Below are 20,615 nucleotides of genomic sequence, written 5' to 3' on the forward strand. Positions count from 1 at the left end.
AAACATGGACTGAAAATGCTGAATATGGTTTGAAAATAACACTGCAAATTGAGAAAAAGAGCACCAAAAAAATTAAAATCCCTAATTATAATGCAATACAAAATGTATCCTCAGAGGAAAATACACTCACCTGTGCTACATGACTGTCCACTTGTAAGCAACATCATACACCCTGATTTAATATCAACCTGGGTTTCTTGTTCTTCGCATGACTTCTGTTCCGGTTCTGCAGGGGATGTGCGACTTTCATTTTGTCCCTTCTGGCTTAGCTCTTCTTCTCCTGTACACTCACTTTTACACACATTTTCCTTTGGACGTTCTTCAGATTTTTGATCAATATTTCCATTTGAGTGTCTTGTTTGCTCACCTTCACCATCATTTTTCCAATTAGCACATCTCCTTCTGTGCTCTTTCCTACCTTGAACAACGTCCGGAGATGACTTGAAACTCTCTCTTTTTTTTCTGTGCTTGTTATCCCCCTACTTCTACTTCTCAGTGAAAGCTGGGTGTAACTCACAGGTGCACTTTCTTCCAAATTCGCTCTTTCACATGGTTGACTGTTGACATTGCTTTCTACACTGTTTGATACAGCCACTTCCTGTCTTTTCACTGCTACTGGTAAGGGCAGGATATCATCCGTATTTACTGGAATGACATGTACCTTATATTTGGGGAGATTAATTTCAAACGCACCAGTTGTATGTTGTGTGACTAAACTATCAGAGTATCTGAAAAAATGCTCATGCAAATGAGTCAAGAAATTTACGAAATCAAACGAGTTGCCGGAAGATTGCATATCAGCGTTTGATCTCCCTGATGGAATTCTCCCGTGAGCTTGATTGCATTCATCTTCAGTGTCCGAATCTGTATCTTCAAGATACGCGGTACTGCTGTCTCTTGATTTCTTTGAAATGCTTCCCGTCAAATCATTTTTCTTCCGTTTGATTCCTGGCTCACTTCGAATAGGCTCTCTGTGTGCGTTGTGGGCTACATTTTCTTTTGGTGACTCTTGTTCGCCTGCAACTATGTCTGTAGTTGGCAATGTTTGTGCAGCCATGGCCAATTCTTTAGCTGGAGACTTGTGCTCTGCTACCACACTGTTTGTAGTTAGACACCGTTGTTTCACTAAAGTGCATTTAACTAACGCTTGTTCTGTTGAGACTGCATTTCCCCTTGGTGAATTCAAGGCCTTGAGGGATCTGAAAATGAAGAACATACTTTCAGACATTGCAAAGAAAAGTAAACAAAAAATTTAGAACATGCAAGAAAAATTTCACATAAAAATAACCAAACACAAGTAGCTGCTAGAATGGAAATTTCCTTTCGACAAGGGTAATACAGGTGGAAGTTTAAATCTAAACATGGAAAAAAAAAACAATGGAAAAATACATTATAACTGCAATGGAATACTTCCATACTAATATTTCTAGATGTTATGAATTTTAATTTGTTACAAAGTTCCATCGTCAGTATTGGCGGGAATCTGTAAGAATATTGTCATCTATGTGGGTATTAGTTTAAAGTTGTATCAACTCAACTCTAGAAATTAGGCTTTTCTACAAAAATTTAAGGACGGTGAGTGGATAAATCCATGATAAAATTACAGATTGTGAATTAAATATCTTTGGATGTATTTAGAAAATAGTTTAAATTTAAATCACAAAATCCATGAAAAGAGTAAATGGAAAAGAAGAAAGAGGCAAGAAAAATAGTAGAGGAGGAAAGAAAAAAGTGAATGGAAGAACGGGCCAGAGTGCTAGAAGAAGATGTAGATGTGAACAAGAAAGTATTGTATGGATTAGTGAGAGAGAGGAGACAGCAGTAAGCTAAGGGATGAAAGGGGAAACGTTGTACAGTGGGATCCATGAGTATTATCGTGCAAATTGTCCATGACTATTTTCATTAAGATTTCTCTCACATCCTGTGTGTTTTTAAGCTATGGATTTTTGTGTATGCTGGTGCAGAAGTTGTCAACAACTTGTTTTGAGTTTTCTTTTAATTCTTGAAGCTTTTATTTGGTCAAATAAAGTACACAAACTTGGTGATGGACAATTTGCACGGTAATACTCATGGATCCCACTGTACAAGAGGATGAAGAAATAAGGAGAATGTGGAGAAATCATTTCAAGAAATTGCTGAATGTGAAGAAAGGAAATGAACATGAAGAAGTGAAGGAAAAGATGAATCTCACATGGAAAGAAGTAGAGGAAGCTCTGAAGAGAATGAAGAGAGGTAGAGCACCTGGAGTGGATGAAGTGCCAGTGGAAGTGATACTCGGAGCAGAAGTGATTGGTGTGCAGTGGCTGCACAGTGTGGCAAGAGAGAGAAGTGCCAAGAGATTGGACAAAGGTACTAATAGTTCCCATATTCAAGAGGGGTGACAGAACAGGATGTAAAAACTACAGAGGAATGACACTAATGTGCCACTCAGCAAAGGTGTATGAGAAATATAAGGTATGCCCAAATGAAAAGGAGACCTTTGCTGTAGCGGTGTTGTATCTAATCGAAGAAGGTAAATGTTTGCCAATAGCTGGTGTGCTGTTTGTCCCAGTTTGCAGGTGTAGCGAACGGCTTCGCCTGCTGTTTCCTCAGTTGGCGAGAGTTGATTTGCGTGGACGGGTGCATTATGGATTCCTCCAGATCAGCGCAGAGAGCTGTAATCCAATTTCCAAGGCGAGCATGCTTCACAAATTTATCGCAGGATGAAGGAAGTTTACGGAGAGCAGTGTCTCGCACGTTGCACCATATTCAGTTGGTGTCAGCATTATGTGGGGACGATGCGAAAGCACCAAGGACTTGCCACAACCCGGGCAAGCGCACATTGCTTCTCCAGGACAACGCTAGGCCACATGTGGTCAAGAAGACCCTCGACCTGCTGAGAACATTTCAATGGGATGTCCTTACACATCCTCCGTGCAGTCCTGATATTTCCCCATGTGACTCCCATATCTTCGGCCCCTTTAAACAATCACTCAAAGGTCAACGGTTCACCTGTGACGAGGAAATGCAGGACACCAAGGAAAACTGGATTTGTAAGTAATCCAGGAGTTTTAACAATGAAGCCATCCACTCACTTCCTACGTGCTGGGATCAGTGAATCAATGGCAATTATGTGTAGGTATCATGTAGGTACTTCACATATTGTGTCATGCAAATATCCTGTAATATAATATTCTTTAGATATAACCATAGTCTCCTTTTCATTTGGGCATACCATATATCAGAGAAAAGGATAAGGGAAGTAACATAGCTGAACATGAGAGAGGAACAGCATGGATTTAGAAGAGGCAGATCAACAGTAGATCTGATATTCACCATAAGGCAATTACAGGAAGGGCACCACGAGCATGGAAATGATCTGATTATGGCATTCCTAGATATAGAAAAGGAATACGATAGCAAGGACCGAACAAAGATTTGGAAGGCTCTAAGAGAGAAAGGAGTCAAGGAAGAGATATTGTGTGGATAGTGTCCAGACAATCTGGACAGAGTAAGTGATGAGAGCACTTTCATCACGATACAAGTGAAATGGAAAGACGATACCATGGTAGTTGGAACACATAGATGTTGGCACACTATAACATTAGTTTCTCTACAGGAAGATGCAGAGCATGTAGTACAAAGAAGCATTCCAGAGGAACAGGATTTCTTTAATTCCCATGTGTAAAACTGTTTACATTATTGCTCGATTCTTCAAAATATACTTCATTTTCTTCTTGTGATCATTTCAAATCATCATAAAAGTAAAAAAAGTGTTCCCCTGTGCTTAGCACCACGCCATGAAGGCGTATAGGGGGTGTGGGGGTAACGCCACACACTTTCTTGATCCGGTCGTGAGTGGGGGTGATGTGATCAGCACCATGCCCCTGACCACCTTTACACCCCCCCCCCCGGTTTCCCCAGGTACCCATGTTATTCGACGCTGGGTGGGCACCGGGGCCGCTTCCATCGTTAGAAAAGTTCCCGGATTTGAACCGGCCATCATACTGTACAATATTATACCTAAAGTACAAAAGCTTGAAGGAAATATTTTCAGGTTGCTGTGCATACAGGGTGGCCACTCTAATACCTTGACAAAATTCAAGTATAATTACCAGTTTTCAAGGCAAACTTTTAAAAAATTCAAGGATAAAGACAGGTGTTTTCCTATATTTCAGCCTTATGTATTACCTCTCACACCCTCCCCCAACCACACACAAATATATCAACAACATAAAGGGTTTGTGCAATTCCAGTTTATCCAAAATTTCTAATTCAATTAAACGGTATACTATATACAATTTTATTTTATTTAATTTAAGTCAGACTTTAGATTTGCCATTTCACATACTCAGACAAGTCTCAAATGTTACAGGATACACTAATCTATGAAAAATTGTTAATTATGTAAGAATTTCAAATTCAAATTCACCCAATCAAATTGAAGATATCTTGCAATAAACTTCCGTCTGTCAGATAGATTCTTCTGCAAAGAACACTAACAAAGTAAACAGATTTAGAGATCTTTACAATTTTCCACACAGCTTTCCTTTCCTCCCTCGATAAAAACTAAAGCTAAACTGTGAAATACCTCCCTCAGAGAGTTTATAAATAGGTATAAACTTAATTGTATTTAGATTAATAAAAGTTGCAATTTTTCACGTCTATGGAGAAAAATTCACGCAGAATTCCCGGTCAAAAATTCATGTATAATTTCCAGAATATGGGGAATTCCCTTTGAGTAGCCACCCTGATATAACAAAATGTTATAAAATTTTCCCCAATTTCACATTTCCCTACATTTTCAGATTCTTCACCTTAAAAAACATACAATCAATGTTCCACTGAAATATCTCCAATTAAAATCAAGCCCTCACCTTTCGACGAGTCTTCCCATCGGAGTTTCACCACTTAGCACCTCCACAGAGTTCATGTGATTAATGAACACGAGCAGATTGCTTCTTCCACTGCCTTCATTTTCTGCATTCAATTCTTTAGCAATGATGTTCCTTAAAAGCACAAAATCTTGAGCCTGAAAGAAGAAATAAAAAAGAACAGTTGAAAGTCTATGCTTTTAATTATTCCAAACTATTACTGGTAGTTAGAATTCAATCACCACTACTGGTTATTTCTTCTCTGGAGTTCAGGTAACCCATAGGAAAAAATGCTGAGACATTTTCATACAAAATGCACAATTTTAATTAATTTTGGGCAAAAATTTATATCATTTAAATGACAGCTAATTTAATATTTATCACATATGAAATTCTTTGAATCATTTTAACTCTTAAATGCATGAATTATTTTTTGTCAATTTTTTCTTGTTTTTAGTCTAATATCAGTTATGTACTAATAAGCGACTTTGAATCATTTTTTGAAAATTTTCATTCTCCCTTTTCGAATTATGCCCCGTTACAGTGACGGCGCCAGGTAAAAGTGACTGGAGGGCAGGGGGGGGGGGGGGCAGTCACATTAAAATGCCCAAAACACTATATAGGTCCATCTCAACATTATCCCTCCATCTTCGTCTTGGTCTTCCTACTGGTCTCTTACCATCAGGTTTCCCAACAAGAATCCTGTAAACTCTTCTTTCCTCTCCAATTCGTGCCACATGGTCTGTCCACCTAAGACTTCTTGATTTTATCATTCTAATAATATCTCGACATGAATACAAATTATGTAACCTTCTCCACTCACCTGTCTCCTCATTCCTTTTAGGCCCAAATATTTTCCTAAGGATCTTATTTTCAATTACTCTCGATTTATGTTCCCCTTTCAATGTAAGGGACCAAGTTTCATATCCATATAATATTACAGGCAAAATTACTGTTTTGTATATTTTAACTTTTAGTTTCTTATATACGTATTAAACGAGAAGACAAAAGTTTATGAAGAGAAAAGTAACATGCATTTCCTGAATTAAGCCTGCTTTTTATTTCCTCTTTAATGTCATTTTCATTTGTTAGTATTACTCCTAAGTATACTTGAATTTGGAAACTGGTTCAAACGAGTTGTTATCAATAATTAAATTTTGATTATTGCCTAACACTTGGTTTCGGCCTGTAAGCAGCATATTTAGTTTTATCTTTGCTAACTTCCAAACTTATGTCTTTAGCTGCTTTGAAAAATATTTTAGTATTATTCTTAATTGTATTTACATTATCCCCCAGTAAGTCTACATCATCTGCATATGCTAACAGCTGAGTCACACCGTTTAATTCTAGTCCTACGTTAGTTACTTTAACCTTCCTAACAGTGTATTCTAAGGCAAAATTAAAGAGCAATGGAGATAATGCGCCTCCTTGTTTTAACCCATCATGAATTCTAAATTTGTCCGACACATTAATATCTACATGAATTTTACTTTCTGTTTCACTGGTGCATACTTTTATCATACTAACAAGCTTCTTAGGTATATTATATAATTTATTAATTCAGGGGATAGTGTCTGAATGTGTGGAAAGATTTAAGGATGGAAGACTAAACGTCAGTGATGAACACCGGAGTGGGAGGCCAGTTTGCGTGGCAACTAAGACAGTGAAACTGAAATAGCAGATCGTTCAGCAAATCTGTTCATTTAGTACACTCTCCTGTGATTTAAACAAATGTGTTCGTACTGAACCTTCATTCTGCTGCAGATATCAGAAGTTTTCACTCCCTCTGAGCACAAAAAACTAATAACACTTCGTTGCTCTTCTACGGTGCAAATCAACAGTGGAGCGGCCATGCTGTAAGAACTACTGCGCAGGCACATGCTGCCCGATAGTCATGACACCTTTATGGCGTGTTGCTAATGAACGTTTTTGAGTGCCGAAACACAAATTTTCGTTGTGCATAAATCTCCATGAAGTTTAGAATAAGATTCCTGTTATTTAATGACTTCCCCTCGTACATTTTTTAATTTGCTTACCTGATATTAAAAGTGATAAATGTAGGTATTTTCATGTTATTTGTAGTACAAAAATTATAAAATAGACTAATATGAAGACTTTAACATCAATCACTCAGCATATAGTTGCGGTTATAACATGGAAGTCAACAAATTTAGCAAATTAATCACACATTACAATACAAAAATTTAATTTCCATAGGAACCCATTTCCGTCCCATTATGAAATTTTGCACACAAATAGTCAATTGATGTCTTCAAATCATATATTTTTTTGAAAAAAATTAAAAATGGTGTTTTTGAGGTTTTCAAAAAAACTTCCTTTCAAGTTTTTTTAAAAATTACAAAATTCAAATGTCACATTTCAAATTAAAGCCCATTAAAAGCAGAAGAGAATTAAACAAAAAATTTCAGCTCTCTACATTAAATAGTTTTTGATCTACAGCTCTTTAAAGATTTCAAAATGTCATCAAATTTTAGGATTTTTGCTTTTTTGAAAGTCAATAACTCAAAAACTAAGAGCCGAAAAAATCTGAAATTTGGCAGTTTTTGTCCTCTTGATAGGTGCAGTGTATAAACACTAAAAACCTGAACCCTTAAGGTTCAAAAATAATTATTATCGGTTGATTTGACATGGAATGAGCCAACTCGTAGACTATTTGACCAATCAGAGACATTCTCCCAATCATCATCACCATCAACTTAATTCGCTTTGTCACTCTCTGGCCCACTCTCATATTCAGCATCTCCATGTCATTTAGGAATTGATGTATTTTCCTCTCGCTCAATTGCCTTCTTCCGGACATGGTTGATCAAAAAGCCGAACGAACAGGAAAAAGTAGACATGCAGAAACAAAAGATGCAAGGACTTACCAACAATGACACACAAGGACAAACACAAACAATCACGGGCAAGGAGGAGCCACACGAATTCACAGCCACCAAAAAAAAAAGCGCACAGAGCGAACTTCCTCTCACTACTCAGGTCGGACCTGTTCTAACCTTTCCCGCGACGCAAAAAGGAGGAAAACGGTGGGTGGGGGGAGAGGGGAAATTGGTGCATATAAGGCGTGCAGTATTTCACCCACAAAGACTGCACTTCTTTCCTTTACCCTCCGTCATCTTGTGTTCCAGAACTTCCCTTTCTTACAGCCAGCTGTCAAAGTGCATTTCGGCTCCTCTTTGTCTATTCTTTGCTCGGGTCATGCCACCCAGTCGTGTACATGAGAGTCCAAGGGACCTCTCTGCAGGCTAATGACAAAAGATAGGTCAGGTTACCCAAGCCATGCTAAAAGCTTTCACTAGTCCCGTAAATTCCTTTGTATTTGCTGCTCAGCTGTCGAATGCCAGCTTCCATAGATAACTTTGGAGTTGGGGTGAGGGGGGTGCATCCACATGACATGCCAAAGCCACTGTAAGTATCTCCGACCTAACAGACCTAATAAAAAGACAGGAATTTTGTAATCAGCTGCATGGTTTATTTTTGAGCCAAATTACGAGTAGCACCTTATATTTGATGGTCGAAAAATCGAGCAAAATACGAGTAAGGGTTAAACAAGTAATTCAATCATAGCACGTTGTCGAAACTAAACACCATTGTCAGCCATTTTGAAACAACTGCCTGTTCTCATGCGATCACAGCTAATGACATCACACTACCTCGACACGTTCAGTAAGTCTGTATTTTGCCATGATTTACTTAGTTTGCCTGTATTGACGGATTCTGATTTTTGAAAAAAATGTTTCTCATATTTTCAGGATGCCCCTTGTAATAATAATGATAGCACCACGTACCTGGCAATACAAATCGAACACCATAGCTTGCTCTATCTCATCTAGAAATACTATATTCCTTTCAGTTTTCTTGTTATGTCTTTCATTAGTCTCAAGTTCCTTCCAATAGGACGTGGCCCACTTCCGTAGATCCTCGATTCTGTGGTGTTCGTCATCATCTATAATAATAAACAAAATAAGTAAATACACATTCCAGCAAGTTGCAAAGTTCATATTACAATTTTACAAGGAAGAGATAAGTGTAAACATTTAGGCTGAACCAGCCAATACTAATAAAGTACCAATTTACAATAGGTTCATTCCACAGAATTTGAAACCAAGGTGCCAAAATTGTTTCTTTGTGGTGGCAAATAAGTGCACATACTCGACCCCCTCCATCCAAGTGGGGAACAGGAACTGCACCATGCTGAGCAGCATGGCCCAGCCCCCCAACCACAACCTGATAGCGCCACCTGACAACAGGAAACAGATGATGCAAACCAGGGTCATCATCTCCGCTCCAGATGCCGTGCCCTTAGTAAATGAAGACAGTGGATCTTCAAAATTAATAGGATTTAACCATAAAATTGTGCAATGCGGAAGTACGAAATTTCTAAATTTCACATAAGTAATTTTAAACCGCATTTACCGCATCCATCATGAAGTTTATTCTCATTAAAAACATGTGTTCTTTCTGGTAGTCAATTTTATTTTACCTGGAATATGATCTGGTTCTTGATACCATATTCCACCTATTCTGCATTTGAAGAGTTAATTACATACATATGTATTTTTCATTCTGGTTCTACACTATTACAAAACTTTGGGTGCATTGTGGGTGTTCTGGGTAACACATATTAGTGTGGAGGCTTTCAGGTGTCACAAATATTGATGGTTCACAGGTCTTTTATCCTCTGCATACAACAGAGTTCAAACGTAATCTCCAAATATTGTCTGCAAAAAGCAATCATGGAAGGTTGTCAAAATATACCAAAAATAAAAAAATAATAATTAAATATTAATACCACAGTTTATGATGGTCATGTATGGGACAGCAGGCAGGTTTACGACCTGAGACATGCATGTAACACTTATTATGCAGATATACCAGAATAGTGTATATTATTTTTTATTTAACAGTATAAGTACCAATATTGGCAGCGTTCTTATACAGTTCGGACATTCTATGTACTCGTCAAGGTATGCATGGTGAAATGACTACATGGGAAAATGGCATTAGGAAACATGTTCACAAATACATGCTTTATTCAAAGTAGAGAATTATGATATAAGTATTGAGTATTCAAAGCTTTGTACAGGGTGTCCCACGAACGGCGCAACTGGGAATTAAGAGTGGCGTTACTTTGTAACCGAAACCTGTACATACATAAGTCAAACACCAAATGTTAGCCCTGTCCAAGTAGATATTTTTAAACATAGAAGCAACAAACGGGGTGCAGTGTTGTTCATGCAGTGTTGCCAAATGTAAGTGAAAGTGTAAATTTATTTTTCCACAAAGCATGGAAAATTGCATGTCAAACATTCGTACGGAAATTTGGACGTCAATTTCCACCTTGGGTAGGTGGACTATTTCGCCATCTATAGTTCAGAGAAGAAAACCGATCGTTTTCGCATATAGCCAATCCTGAAATGCCTCGTAAAGGCATACCGGTCCAAATGGGTGTTTTAAAAAAAATATGAGGTACAGTGGCAACACTGTTGATGTTTGAAGGCAACAAAAGTTGTGTTTAGTGATGGTCTATGACATGGAAATACTGGAAACAGGAAAAAAAGAAAATGAGAATTATGGTGAAAAAAGTGTTACTTACCTACTCCTGGCAACCATGCAATGCGATAAGAGCGCCCACCGAAGGAGAACAAAAGAATCAGTTTACATTAATAACCCAAGAACACTTGATGATCTAAAAATAAACATTTGCACAGCCATTAACAATATAAACCAATCAACCTTGCATAAGGTTGCTTCCAACATGATAAAACATGTTGATGAATGCCTCAGGGAAAATGGTTGTCATTTTCAACATCTTTTGTAAAGCTACACTGCCTGTTACGTGCATTGCATGGTTGCCAGGAGTAGGTAAGTAACACTTTTTTCACCATAATTTTCATTTTCTTTTTTTCCTATTTCCACTTCATAGACCATCACTAAACACACCTTTTGTTGCCTTCAAACATCAACAGTGTTGCCACTGTACCTCATATATTTTTTAAAACACCCATTTGGACCGGTACGCCTTTACGAGGCATTTCAGGATTGGCTATACGCGAAAACGATCGGTTTTCTTCTCTGAACTATAGATGGCGAAATAGTCCACCTACCCAAGGTGGAAATTGACATCCAAATTTCCGTACGAATGTTTGACATGCAATTTTCCATGCTTTGTGGAAAAATAAATTTACACTTTCACTTACATTTGGCAACACTGCATGAACAACACTGCACCCCGTTTATTACTTCTATGTTTAAAAATATCTACTTGGACAGGGCTAACATTTGGTGTATGACTTATGTATGTAGAGGTTTCGGTTACAAAGTAACGCCACTCTTAATTCCCAGTTGCGCCGTTCGTGGGACACCCTGTAGTTCTAGACCATGGGTTGGCCTGGGTGGGCTCAGCCCATCGAAAACTTCAGTCAAAGAGTTTTTCCGCCCAGGAAAATGTTGTGCATTATTGCTTTAAATTCATGTAAGGTTTCTATGATTGTCATCAGTTTGAGAAAACTTGTAAAATAAAGGATCAACCGAGCTTATAATACTCAAATAATTAATGTAGTACAAGTCACAGTGGGTTTTTCAGGATATTTTTCTCATATCATGCTAGAAATGGATTGATTGATTTGCTCTATTATACTTAACTTTTTGTGCCACTTTTGGCTAATTTGCAAAGATGGGGATGAGTTATGATATGATGAATGGACACTCACAAACATCAATGGCCAGGCCAGGATTCGGACCCAGGACCCCTGGTATCGTAGCACGATGTGCTAACCACTCTGCCACAGGGGCCGATGCTAGGAATGGACTTTAAAACAGAAATAATAAGAACCTATATTCTGGAAATAAAAAAAGTGTCAAAAATTTTTTGTTAAAATGTTTGGATTGATTGATACAGCATACTTGAACCAACTTTATAATTTGAAATGTGGTAGTACTTTGGTAATTAGTCACTTCCTTTGTGGGGAAACCATAGTGGCAAATCATAGCTTCACCTGTCAATCAACTGATACAATAAATTTTTGCATGAATAACATTACATGGGAGAAATTAGTACAATTTATTGAAATGTCCTGAAAGTGGAACAAAGTTAATTGCAGTATAGTTAAACTGGAATATTTTTAAGTGGTCTTTTCATTTTTAAAAAATATAGTATATGTGCATGTGTTTTTCATGTTCTGTCTTCTTTCCAATGCCATGCACTGAGACAGTGACCTCCCTCTTCCCCTTCACTCTGTTCCCATGGAAGCTTCAGTGCATTGAATGAACATAATGGGTTGCTTGTTTATGTAGGATAACTATTATTTATGGTTAGGAGCTCTATACCCATGTAAAACATTTAATTTATCAATTAATACGAGATTGGATTAAAAGTAATTAATTCTTGCACAAGAGTGGCCTTCCAAAAGGCTCAACTGGTAACAGCATTTATAACTATGCAATACGTTCTAAGGCTTGCTTTACATGAAAGTATTTTCCTTAACATTTACGCCATAACCAAATGCTACAGTGTAAAGTGAAAAATCTTATGGCATTTCTTACGGATAGAAGTGACCATTTCCATAGCTTAACCAATCAGTACAAATCAATGGCGCTGCTTAAATACATGCTTTATAGCATTTGCTGTACACGTAAATAAGTTGTTTCAATTGTAAACAACGTGAAGTCACCATGGTGTAACTCGATATGCCTTTCTTGCTTATATATTACACATTGTAATCACAAAGTTTACCAAAATTTTATATGAAATACTTCCATGTAAAGTCCTATGTGCTATATGATTTTTGGGTGCATTTACGTAGAATTTATGATGCAAGTAAAAATATTCTGTACTTATAGCTATATATATTTTTAGAACTGAACTGGAAAATTCAGGCACCTGGTGACTGACTGGCTTAGGCAAATACATGGCTTGCGATCAGTCTCGTCATGGAACAGACATGTGTCGCTGCAGTGGAGGTGTTCATCCAATCATGTTCCTCTCAGGAGACACAATGCGCACTGTGACAAAGGTACAAAGAAGATTGCCATCAACCTGTGCCACAGCGGGACAGGCATTGGAGAGCCAATGGTAGTCTCCAGGCAGGAGGAGAAGCATCTGGATGTCACGGAATATGGAGAGAGTCTACGCTGAGTCTCCTGACTGGAACCTGTTCGGATGAACACCTCCACTTCAATGATACATGTCTGAACTAGGGATGGCCAAATCCAGATAAAGGGTAATTTCTTATCTGGATAATCTGAATAATACAGATATTTGGATTATTCAGGTATCGAAATATCTCGGGGTGGCCACTCTAGGACCATGATAAAATTCAAGTTAAGTTTGAGTTATGGTTTCAAGTCCATTATATGCACAGTAAGGCTAATTGGGACTGTACCTACAGTTTAAAGAGGGATCCAAACCACAATGTGCCTCCACCGATAAAATTCAAGTATAATTCCAGGTTTTCAAGGCAAACTTTCCAAAAATTCAAGGGTACAAGCAGATTTTTTCCCTATTTGAACCTTATGTATCATGCTATCCCCTCTCACCACCAACACACACACACACACACACGAATATACTAACAATATGAAGGATCTCTGATTCCAATGTATCCAAAAATTCTAATTCATGTCCATTAATCGGTATATATATTTAAAATATTTCACTTAGGGTGGGGAGTTTACATTTGCCTTTCACATACTCAGACTCGAAATACATATTCAAACACAAGTCACAAATGTTACAGGATATGCTAAACCATGAATTTTGTTCAAAATTAAAAAAGAAATCACAAATAAATTTCAAACTCAAATTTACCTAATCAATTTCAAGAATCTTATCTTGCAAAAATCTTCTGCCTATCAGATAAATTGTTCTCCAAAAGGACACTAACAAAGTAAACAGATTGAGAGAATTCTCATTTATTTTCCACGCAGCTTTCTTTTATTTCCTCAGTAAAATAAGGGACTCTCCTACGGCACAGTGGTAGAGTCATTGCCATGTAATCAAGGTGTCCCAGGTTCGATACCCGGTGGAGGCACAAGTGGTTCGGATTCCACTTTAAACTGTAGGTCCAGTCCCGATTAGCCTTACTGTGCATAAAGTGGAATTAAAACAGCAACTCAAACCAAACCAAACTCAGTAAAATAAGATAAACTATAAAAAAAAAGTTGCCTCAGGGCATTTAAAAATATGTATTAATTCAATTGAATGTGGATTTATAAATGTTGCAAATTTTCACATCTACGATGAAAAATTCACGCTGCATTCAAGTATAATTCCTGGAGCCAATAATTCACGCAGAATCCCAGAATTCCCAGTGAGTAGCCATCCTGTATCTGTATATTTGGATTATCTGGCTATTTAGATTTTATGGATATCCAAATTATTTGGATATTCATATTTACAGGTATCCAAATTAACTGGGAATACAAATTAACTGGTAATTTGCTTTATCCGGATATCCAAGTAATTGGATTACCCGTATATTTTGATTATGCAGATGAATATCTGAATCATTCATATATCTAAATTATATTGGTATCAGTGGTCTTCAACCAGGGGCACACAATTGGAAACACACTGAAAATAGTAAAGGGTTGCATTGTTATCCTGGAATCTTTTAATTTAAAGCATTAATTTACTTATCACACGGTAGGGTATAGAACTGTCACACGGAAGACAAAGGTTTGAGTCCTGGTGTGGGCGATTTCAGGTAAGTCCATATTTTGATTCAAGCATTTAAATATATATTTACATACATAACACTTTCTTTTTTAGCAAATATAAATCCATTCGCTGGTTAATTGTAGAACTAGCAGATGGTTCAACAGTTACCGATTTCATTTTGAGGCATCGTTTCACGAGTCACACCGAGTTTGTTCATTGTCTTTTATATATTGCAACTAAGCTGTAAAAAAGGCCCATTTACTCATATTCAACACGCTCAACCTCAACTGCATAAAGCAGGATCTACCATACAGAGGCACAGTGAAAGCAAGCTGTTGTCAGAGTCCATTATTCTAGGAAATTAGTTACGAATTCAAAACCAGAAACTTAGATCTTTTCCTTTTTATTTTAACAGTGCAAAGTACTTATATAGAATTGTAACAATCAAAAAGTAAATAAATTCCCTTTCTTTATATATCCATAATCACACAACTGTATGATATGCAACTGAAATTTATATTCTACAACTTAAATTGACAAGTAATTAGGGGTCAATGCGTGTATAGTGAATGCGGTCATACGACCGAGAATTCTAAGAATAGGTTCCTCAATACCCAAACTAATATTAATTTAATTAGAAGTTAGAATAACAAAAACCTATTATAGGGTAAAGAAATGAACAAATAAACTATAGAATTTTAAAGGAACCACACTACGTAAATTCCCCATCATATCGCCACACTTACCATACACGTTTACAGGCAGAGCTACACTGCTCTTTCCCCCGTGACCGATGCCTCAAGACAAACCGTGCTCGTTTCCTCCTGGTGGCTCTGAGCATAACAGCCAATCAAATCCAGGCATGACATCAGTTGCAGTGTTACCAGCACATTTAGTACATTTGTGGGCAGAGGGTTATAACATCCCTTCCCCCTAGTGTATAACAAACCTTAACCTCTGAACACAAACATAATCTTCAACAACTTACAAATCAATTACATTTACCAAATTACATTCATCATATTTTCATAGAAGTTGCTCTGGTTATCCAGAATTTCAGGAATCATATCTACGAATTTCATTTTAAGTTGAAGGGTTGTCGACACAGGTTCCGCAGTAAAATCCTGTAAAATAAAATCTGAACCAGAAACTGGAAATTCTATGACATACAAATTATTTTAGGTGCACCCTGTATATTCTCTTTTACAATGATTTTCAATATGTTGAATTTTTACACACACACTCACAATTATCAAACACGCAACATTATCTTTAGTATTACAAAACATTCAAAAAAAAAACAATACATAGAAAGGGATTACTCTAATAAACAATGAATGGTCGAGAGGCATAGTGACCTAGTTTCAACTCATGTTATCAACTCGCCTGGGCAAATATCTCTTCAACGAAGTTACATGGCAACGTTTGTGCTTAGAAGGGTTGTTGACCTCCAATGCCAGCACACTGGCAGGAGTGAGGAATCGTATTATGTGATAAGGTCCCGAGTATTTTAGTTGCAGTGACCTTGTAGTCTGTTCGGGGCCAGAAGAAACAAGTTGAGATTTTATCAAGACAAGATCGCCTATTGCAAAGGGTACTCTCGTAAACTTACGTGAATAAAGGCGATTCCTTTTTTCCCAAGATTTCTGCATGTTTTCAAGAGCAGATTTCCATTTTAATTCTTGTTGTTCCTTTGACAATTGATCATTTTCTGAGTGTAATTGCCATCGAACTTCCAAGGGATCGAAAAATATACGCCCCATAAATAATTCTGACGGAGTGTTACCAGTAGCATAGCTTTCCGAACAATTAATAGAATACTGTATCTCTTTCAATCCTTTCATCCACTCATTTTGTCTGTCGTGAAAATACGCTCGAAGAGAAGTTTTTAAAACTTTAATATATCTCTCCGCTAAATTGCTCTGAGGATTATATTCGGTGCATGTAATATGTTTAATTCCAAAATTGTACAAAAATGATGTGAAATATTGCGAGACAAAGTAAGAGGCATTGTCACTAACCACTTCCATGCACAAACCGCTGTTCATAAACAACTCGTAAAGCTTATCAACTATAACTCTGGAGTTCAAAACTCTTAACCCTTCCAAATGAACAAATTTGGTTGCAGAATCAACTATTAATAAAAGATATTTACAATTCTTAGACCGTGGCAATGGTCCCACAATATCTACATGATATCTTTGGCTGGGTATCGTGATTACACGGGAACATAAAATGTTAACAGGATTCTCATTTCGTTCTTTAGCTTTCTGACACAAATCGCAGGTTTGACAGAACTCTTTAACCATCGACTTCATATTGTCCCAAGTAAAATGTTTCTGTACTCTTTTCAAGGTTTTGAACCAACCACAATGTGCTCCACTATAAATATTGTTGTGAAAATACTTAATCAAGGATTTTTGAGTGTTACTAGGTACACAAATCCTATAAGGCATCCCCGATACTTTTGTTTTTTTGTACAAAACATCCTTGACCATTTTATAATCTTTTACATCTTTATTTTGTCGAATATTATCTATTACAGGTTTCAAGATTTCGTCTTTGTATTGTTCGTCAGACAAAATATTACTATACAAAGGATGAGACCACATTGTTAAATTTAGGTTTGTGAGCTCTTCCAAATCATGCGTCTCTGTGTCAAAATTCTTATTATCATACATCCTGGACAATAAATCAGAACATACGTTATTTTTAGCAGGAATATGTTCCATTTCGAAACTAAATGATAACAACTTTTCCAAATAACGAGCATATTTAGTGAACTTTGTTGCCCGCTTGATCATCCAAGCAACACTCATGCTATCTACTTGAATTTTAAATGGCCTAGCTCTCAAATAATAATGAAACTTATCCAAAGCTAACATTAGGCTCCATAATTCAATATCATATATCGTACAATTTTTATCTCGATCTTTCAAACGTTTCGAGTGAAAACACACAGGACGTAAATTACCAAATTCGTCCTCTTGAAGCAGAATAGCTCCATAGCCTGTCAAACTACCGTCGGTTTGGACAACAAAATCTTTATTCATATCAGGCAATTTAAGTACAACATGTTGTTCAAAAAGAAGTTTAATATGATCCAGAGCGTTTTGTTCTAAAGATCCCCATTTAAACTTCACATTCTTTTTCTTTAAGTCATTAAGAGGGGCTACAACTTGTTGGAAATTAGGTATAAATTTCGCAAAATATTGTAAAAAGCCCAATAGTTTCATCAAAGCTCTTAAATTTTTAGGAGGACTGATATTATGAATAGCTTCTACTCTTTTGGGGTCTAGTTGCAAGTTTCCTTGAGAAATTTTAAAACCTAGGAAAAATATTTCATCCTGCATGAATTGACTTTTAGAAGGTGAAATTGTAACACCATATTTACGTAATATCTCTAGTACAATTTTGAGATGTTTCAAATGACTGGCTTTATCTGGGCTAAAGATTATCAAATCATCACAATACCAAAATAAAAATTCTCCTTTAAGATGACCAAACATAATTTGCATAACTCTCGCTAGTGCACTTGGACCTACGCTTAAACCAAATGGTAAGGTACGATACTGCCATTGTCCTGACTGTGAGACGAAGGCTGTTACTTTCTTACTTTCTTCATTAATTGGGATTTGATTGAATGCCCGTTTAAAATCAAGAACAGAAAAAACTGTGCCCTGACTTATTTTAGACAAACTTTCTTCCAAAACACATGGAGGATAAGCGTCAAACATAATATGTCGGTTAACCTCTGAATAATTTACGACAAGACGTTTGGTGTTGTTTTTAGAGTCAATCAGGAAACAAGGACTAGCATACGGGCTGTTAGAAGGTTCAATTACATTTTGGGCTAACAAGTCCGATATTATAGCTTCTAGTTCTTTCTCCTTCTCGGCATTCAATAAATAAGGGGCTGATCTAACTGGCACATTATCTTTCATGTGAATATGGTACACAAAATCTTTTATAACCCCAATCTTATCACAAATGACATCACGAAATTGATTCTTACACTCACCAAGTTGATGTGCAAAATAGTTCTCCTCTTGCGATGTCACATCAGGAATCGTCTCCCGAGTAGGTGGATTCTTCCAATTTCCATCACTGGATCTATCACTGGGTACAGCAGTCTTCTTGCCTAGTTGTCGTCCTGGTCCTCTTCTTGATGCATTTGAAGAAAACTTGTTAGTAGTACGATCATGGAAACGGGATTTTACTGTAGACGTAGAGGGGGGATTTTCCTGAAAAACACGTCCAGTATTAAAAATGCTGTCACAGTTCCACGTAATAGGAAATTTTTGAGGCAGGGTTTCAAATTCTAACAAGGCTTTGTCCATAAGAAACACCATCTTCGTTCTGATATGAAACTTTACTCCCAATATCACATTTACAGGTAATGTCGGAGACACATACAGTTCCACTGGCCATGTGAGGGGCCCCAGTTGAACAGGCACACACACTACTTGCGTCAACTTTAACTGTTCATCGTTCCCTAGGATGACGTTTAGATTCTTTTCTCTTACTTCCACTTTACAAATTTGTTGAATGCGTTCTAAAAATCCTTGGCTTATAACATTTTCAGAACACTCTGTATCTAAACACAGCGGAGTTGGAATGTTAGCCAATTTTCCTTCGACAAACAAGGCTTTTACTTTAACGGAAGTGTGTGTATTGTTATATTGAGGCATCATATAAGTGTTCTTATACTTCGAAAAACTTTGTTTTTGCTGGGGAACTACAGGAAGGCACTGATTGTTTCTTAATAAATTCCCATCTCTAAACGAATTCCCAGTTTGTGTCTTACTAAAGTTCTTACATTCCATGAAATATTCACGACAAAGATAAGCATGTTTTTGAAATATCTTAAGTTTATTTTTCAACTCGTGAATTGAAGTAGGAGTGTCCGAAAATAACAATTGTTGAGACAGAGAGGGATGAAGTCTATCAATCATGAGTCCAACGAACTCTTCTTCTGAAAATTTCACTCGCAATATCTTGGCTCCTCTTAACCTAGTATCCAGGAAATCCACCGGGTCTTCTGAAATTTCTTGCTTTCTTAATACCTTTTCAGATATTAAACTATGCACACTTAGACTGTTACAAAATTGTTTTACAATACTGTCTAGAATTACGTCCCACTTGGAACCTTGTTGAATATGTTGTAACCATATTTTACTAATTCTACATTGAACTTTAGATATTACAGCAATCAAAATATCTTTTACCGGAAACATTTTCTTTTCTATAAGCATTTGAACGGAATACAAAAATCTAAAGATATTTTCAGCCTTTTCATCGTTCAAATTGGGAATATTTCGCAGAAAGTGATTCAAGGTAAATTGTGCCATATTATTAGACAACTTATTCATAGCTCTTCCAGAGAATACTGAAGCACAGAAGGAATCGTCATCAGAAGACGATTCAGCAGAAAAATCTATTAAATTCTGGGACGGTCTTTTATGCACCCAACATGGTTTATGGGGAAATCTACTATAAGTCTGTTTGACTGAAGTTTCCTCCTTTCGGACATCACCAAATTGCAAAGGAGGTTTTGGCAAGGCAGGTGAAAACGGGTTTAATGACTGACCTTCAAAATGTGTGGAACTTATAGGTAAGCCCTGGTACACAGTGCAGTCACCAGCAAGTGGCAGCAACGTGTCTGGCACACCAGTCAAGTCAACCGTGTGGAAGGGATTGCCGGTCGCATGACTCATCTTTAATGCTTTCGAACAACCAACTATCCACCTTCTGATTTTCAAATTTGATCAAACCAATCTGCAATTAAAGATACTATCAATTACAAATATTCGTAACAAAAATTTCCCAGAACTAGAACTACGCTCTCTTGCAACTAAGCTGTAAAAAAGGCCCATTTACTCATATTCAACACGCTCAACCTCAACTGCATAAAGCAGGATCTACCATACAGAGGCACAGTGAAAGCAAGCTGTTGTCAGAGTCCATTATTCTAGGAAATTAGTTATGAATTCAAAACCAGAAACTTAGATCTTTTCCTTTTTATTTTAACAGTGCAAAGTACTTATATAGAATTGTAACAATCAAAAAGTAAATAAATT

General features: G+C 37.0%; 1 protein-coding gene across 1 annotated transcript in view; it reads right to left on the reverse strand.

The window, feature by feature from the left end:
* Positions 1–20,252, reverse strand: part of LOC145996376 (uncharacterized) — a 44,644-nt gene extending 24,392 nt beyond the window's left edge. The window contains exons 1-3 of the mRNA XM_083132807.1: positions 20,126–20,252; positions 8,663–8,820; positions 4,857–5,011 (exon numbers count right to left, since the gene is read on the reverse strand). Coding sequence (XP_082988933.1) covers positions 4,857–5,011; positions 8,663–8,820; positions 20,126–20,252 — 440 coding nt within the window. The remainder of the gene's footprint in view (positions 1–4,856; positions 5,012–8,662; positions 8,821–20,125) is intronic.
* Positions 20,253–20,615: the final 363 nt, after the last annotated feature.

Source organism: Lepisma saccharinum, chromosome 12 (assembly GCF_977018435.1).
Source record: "Lepisma saccharinum chromosome 12, izLepSacc3.1, whole genome shotgun sequence".
Classification (NCBI taxonomy): domain Eukaryota; kingdom Metazoa; phylum Arthropoda; class Insecta; order Zygentoma; family Lepismatidae; genus Lepisma; species Lepisma saccharinum.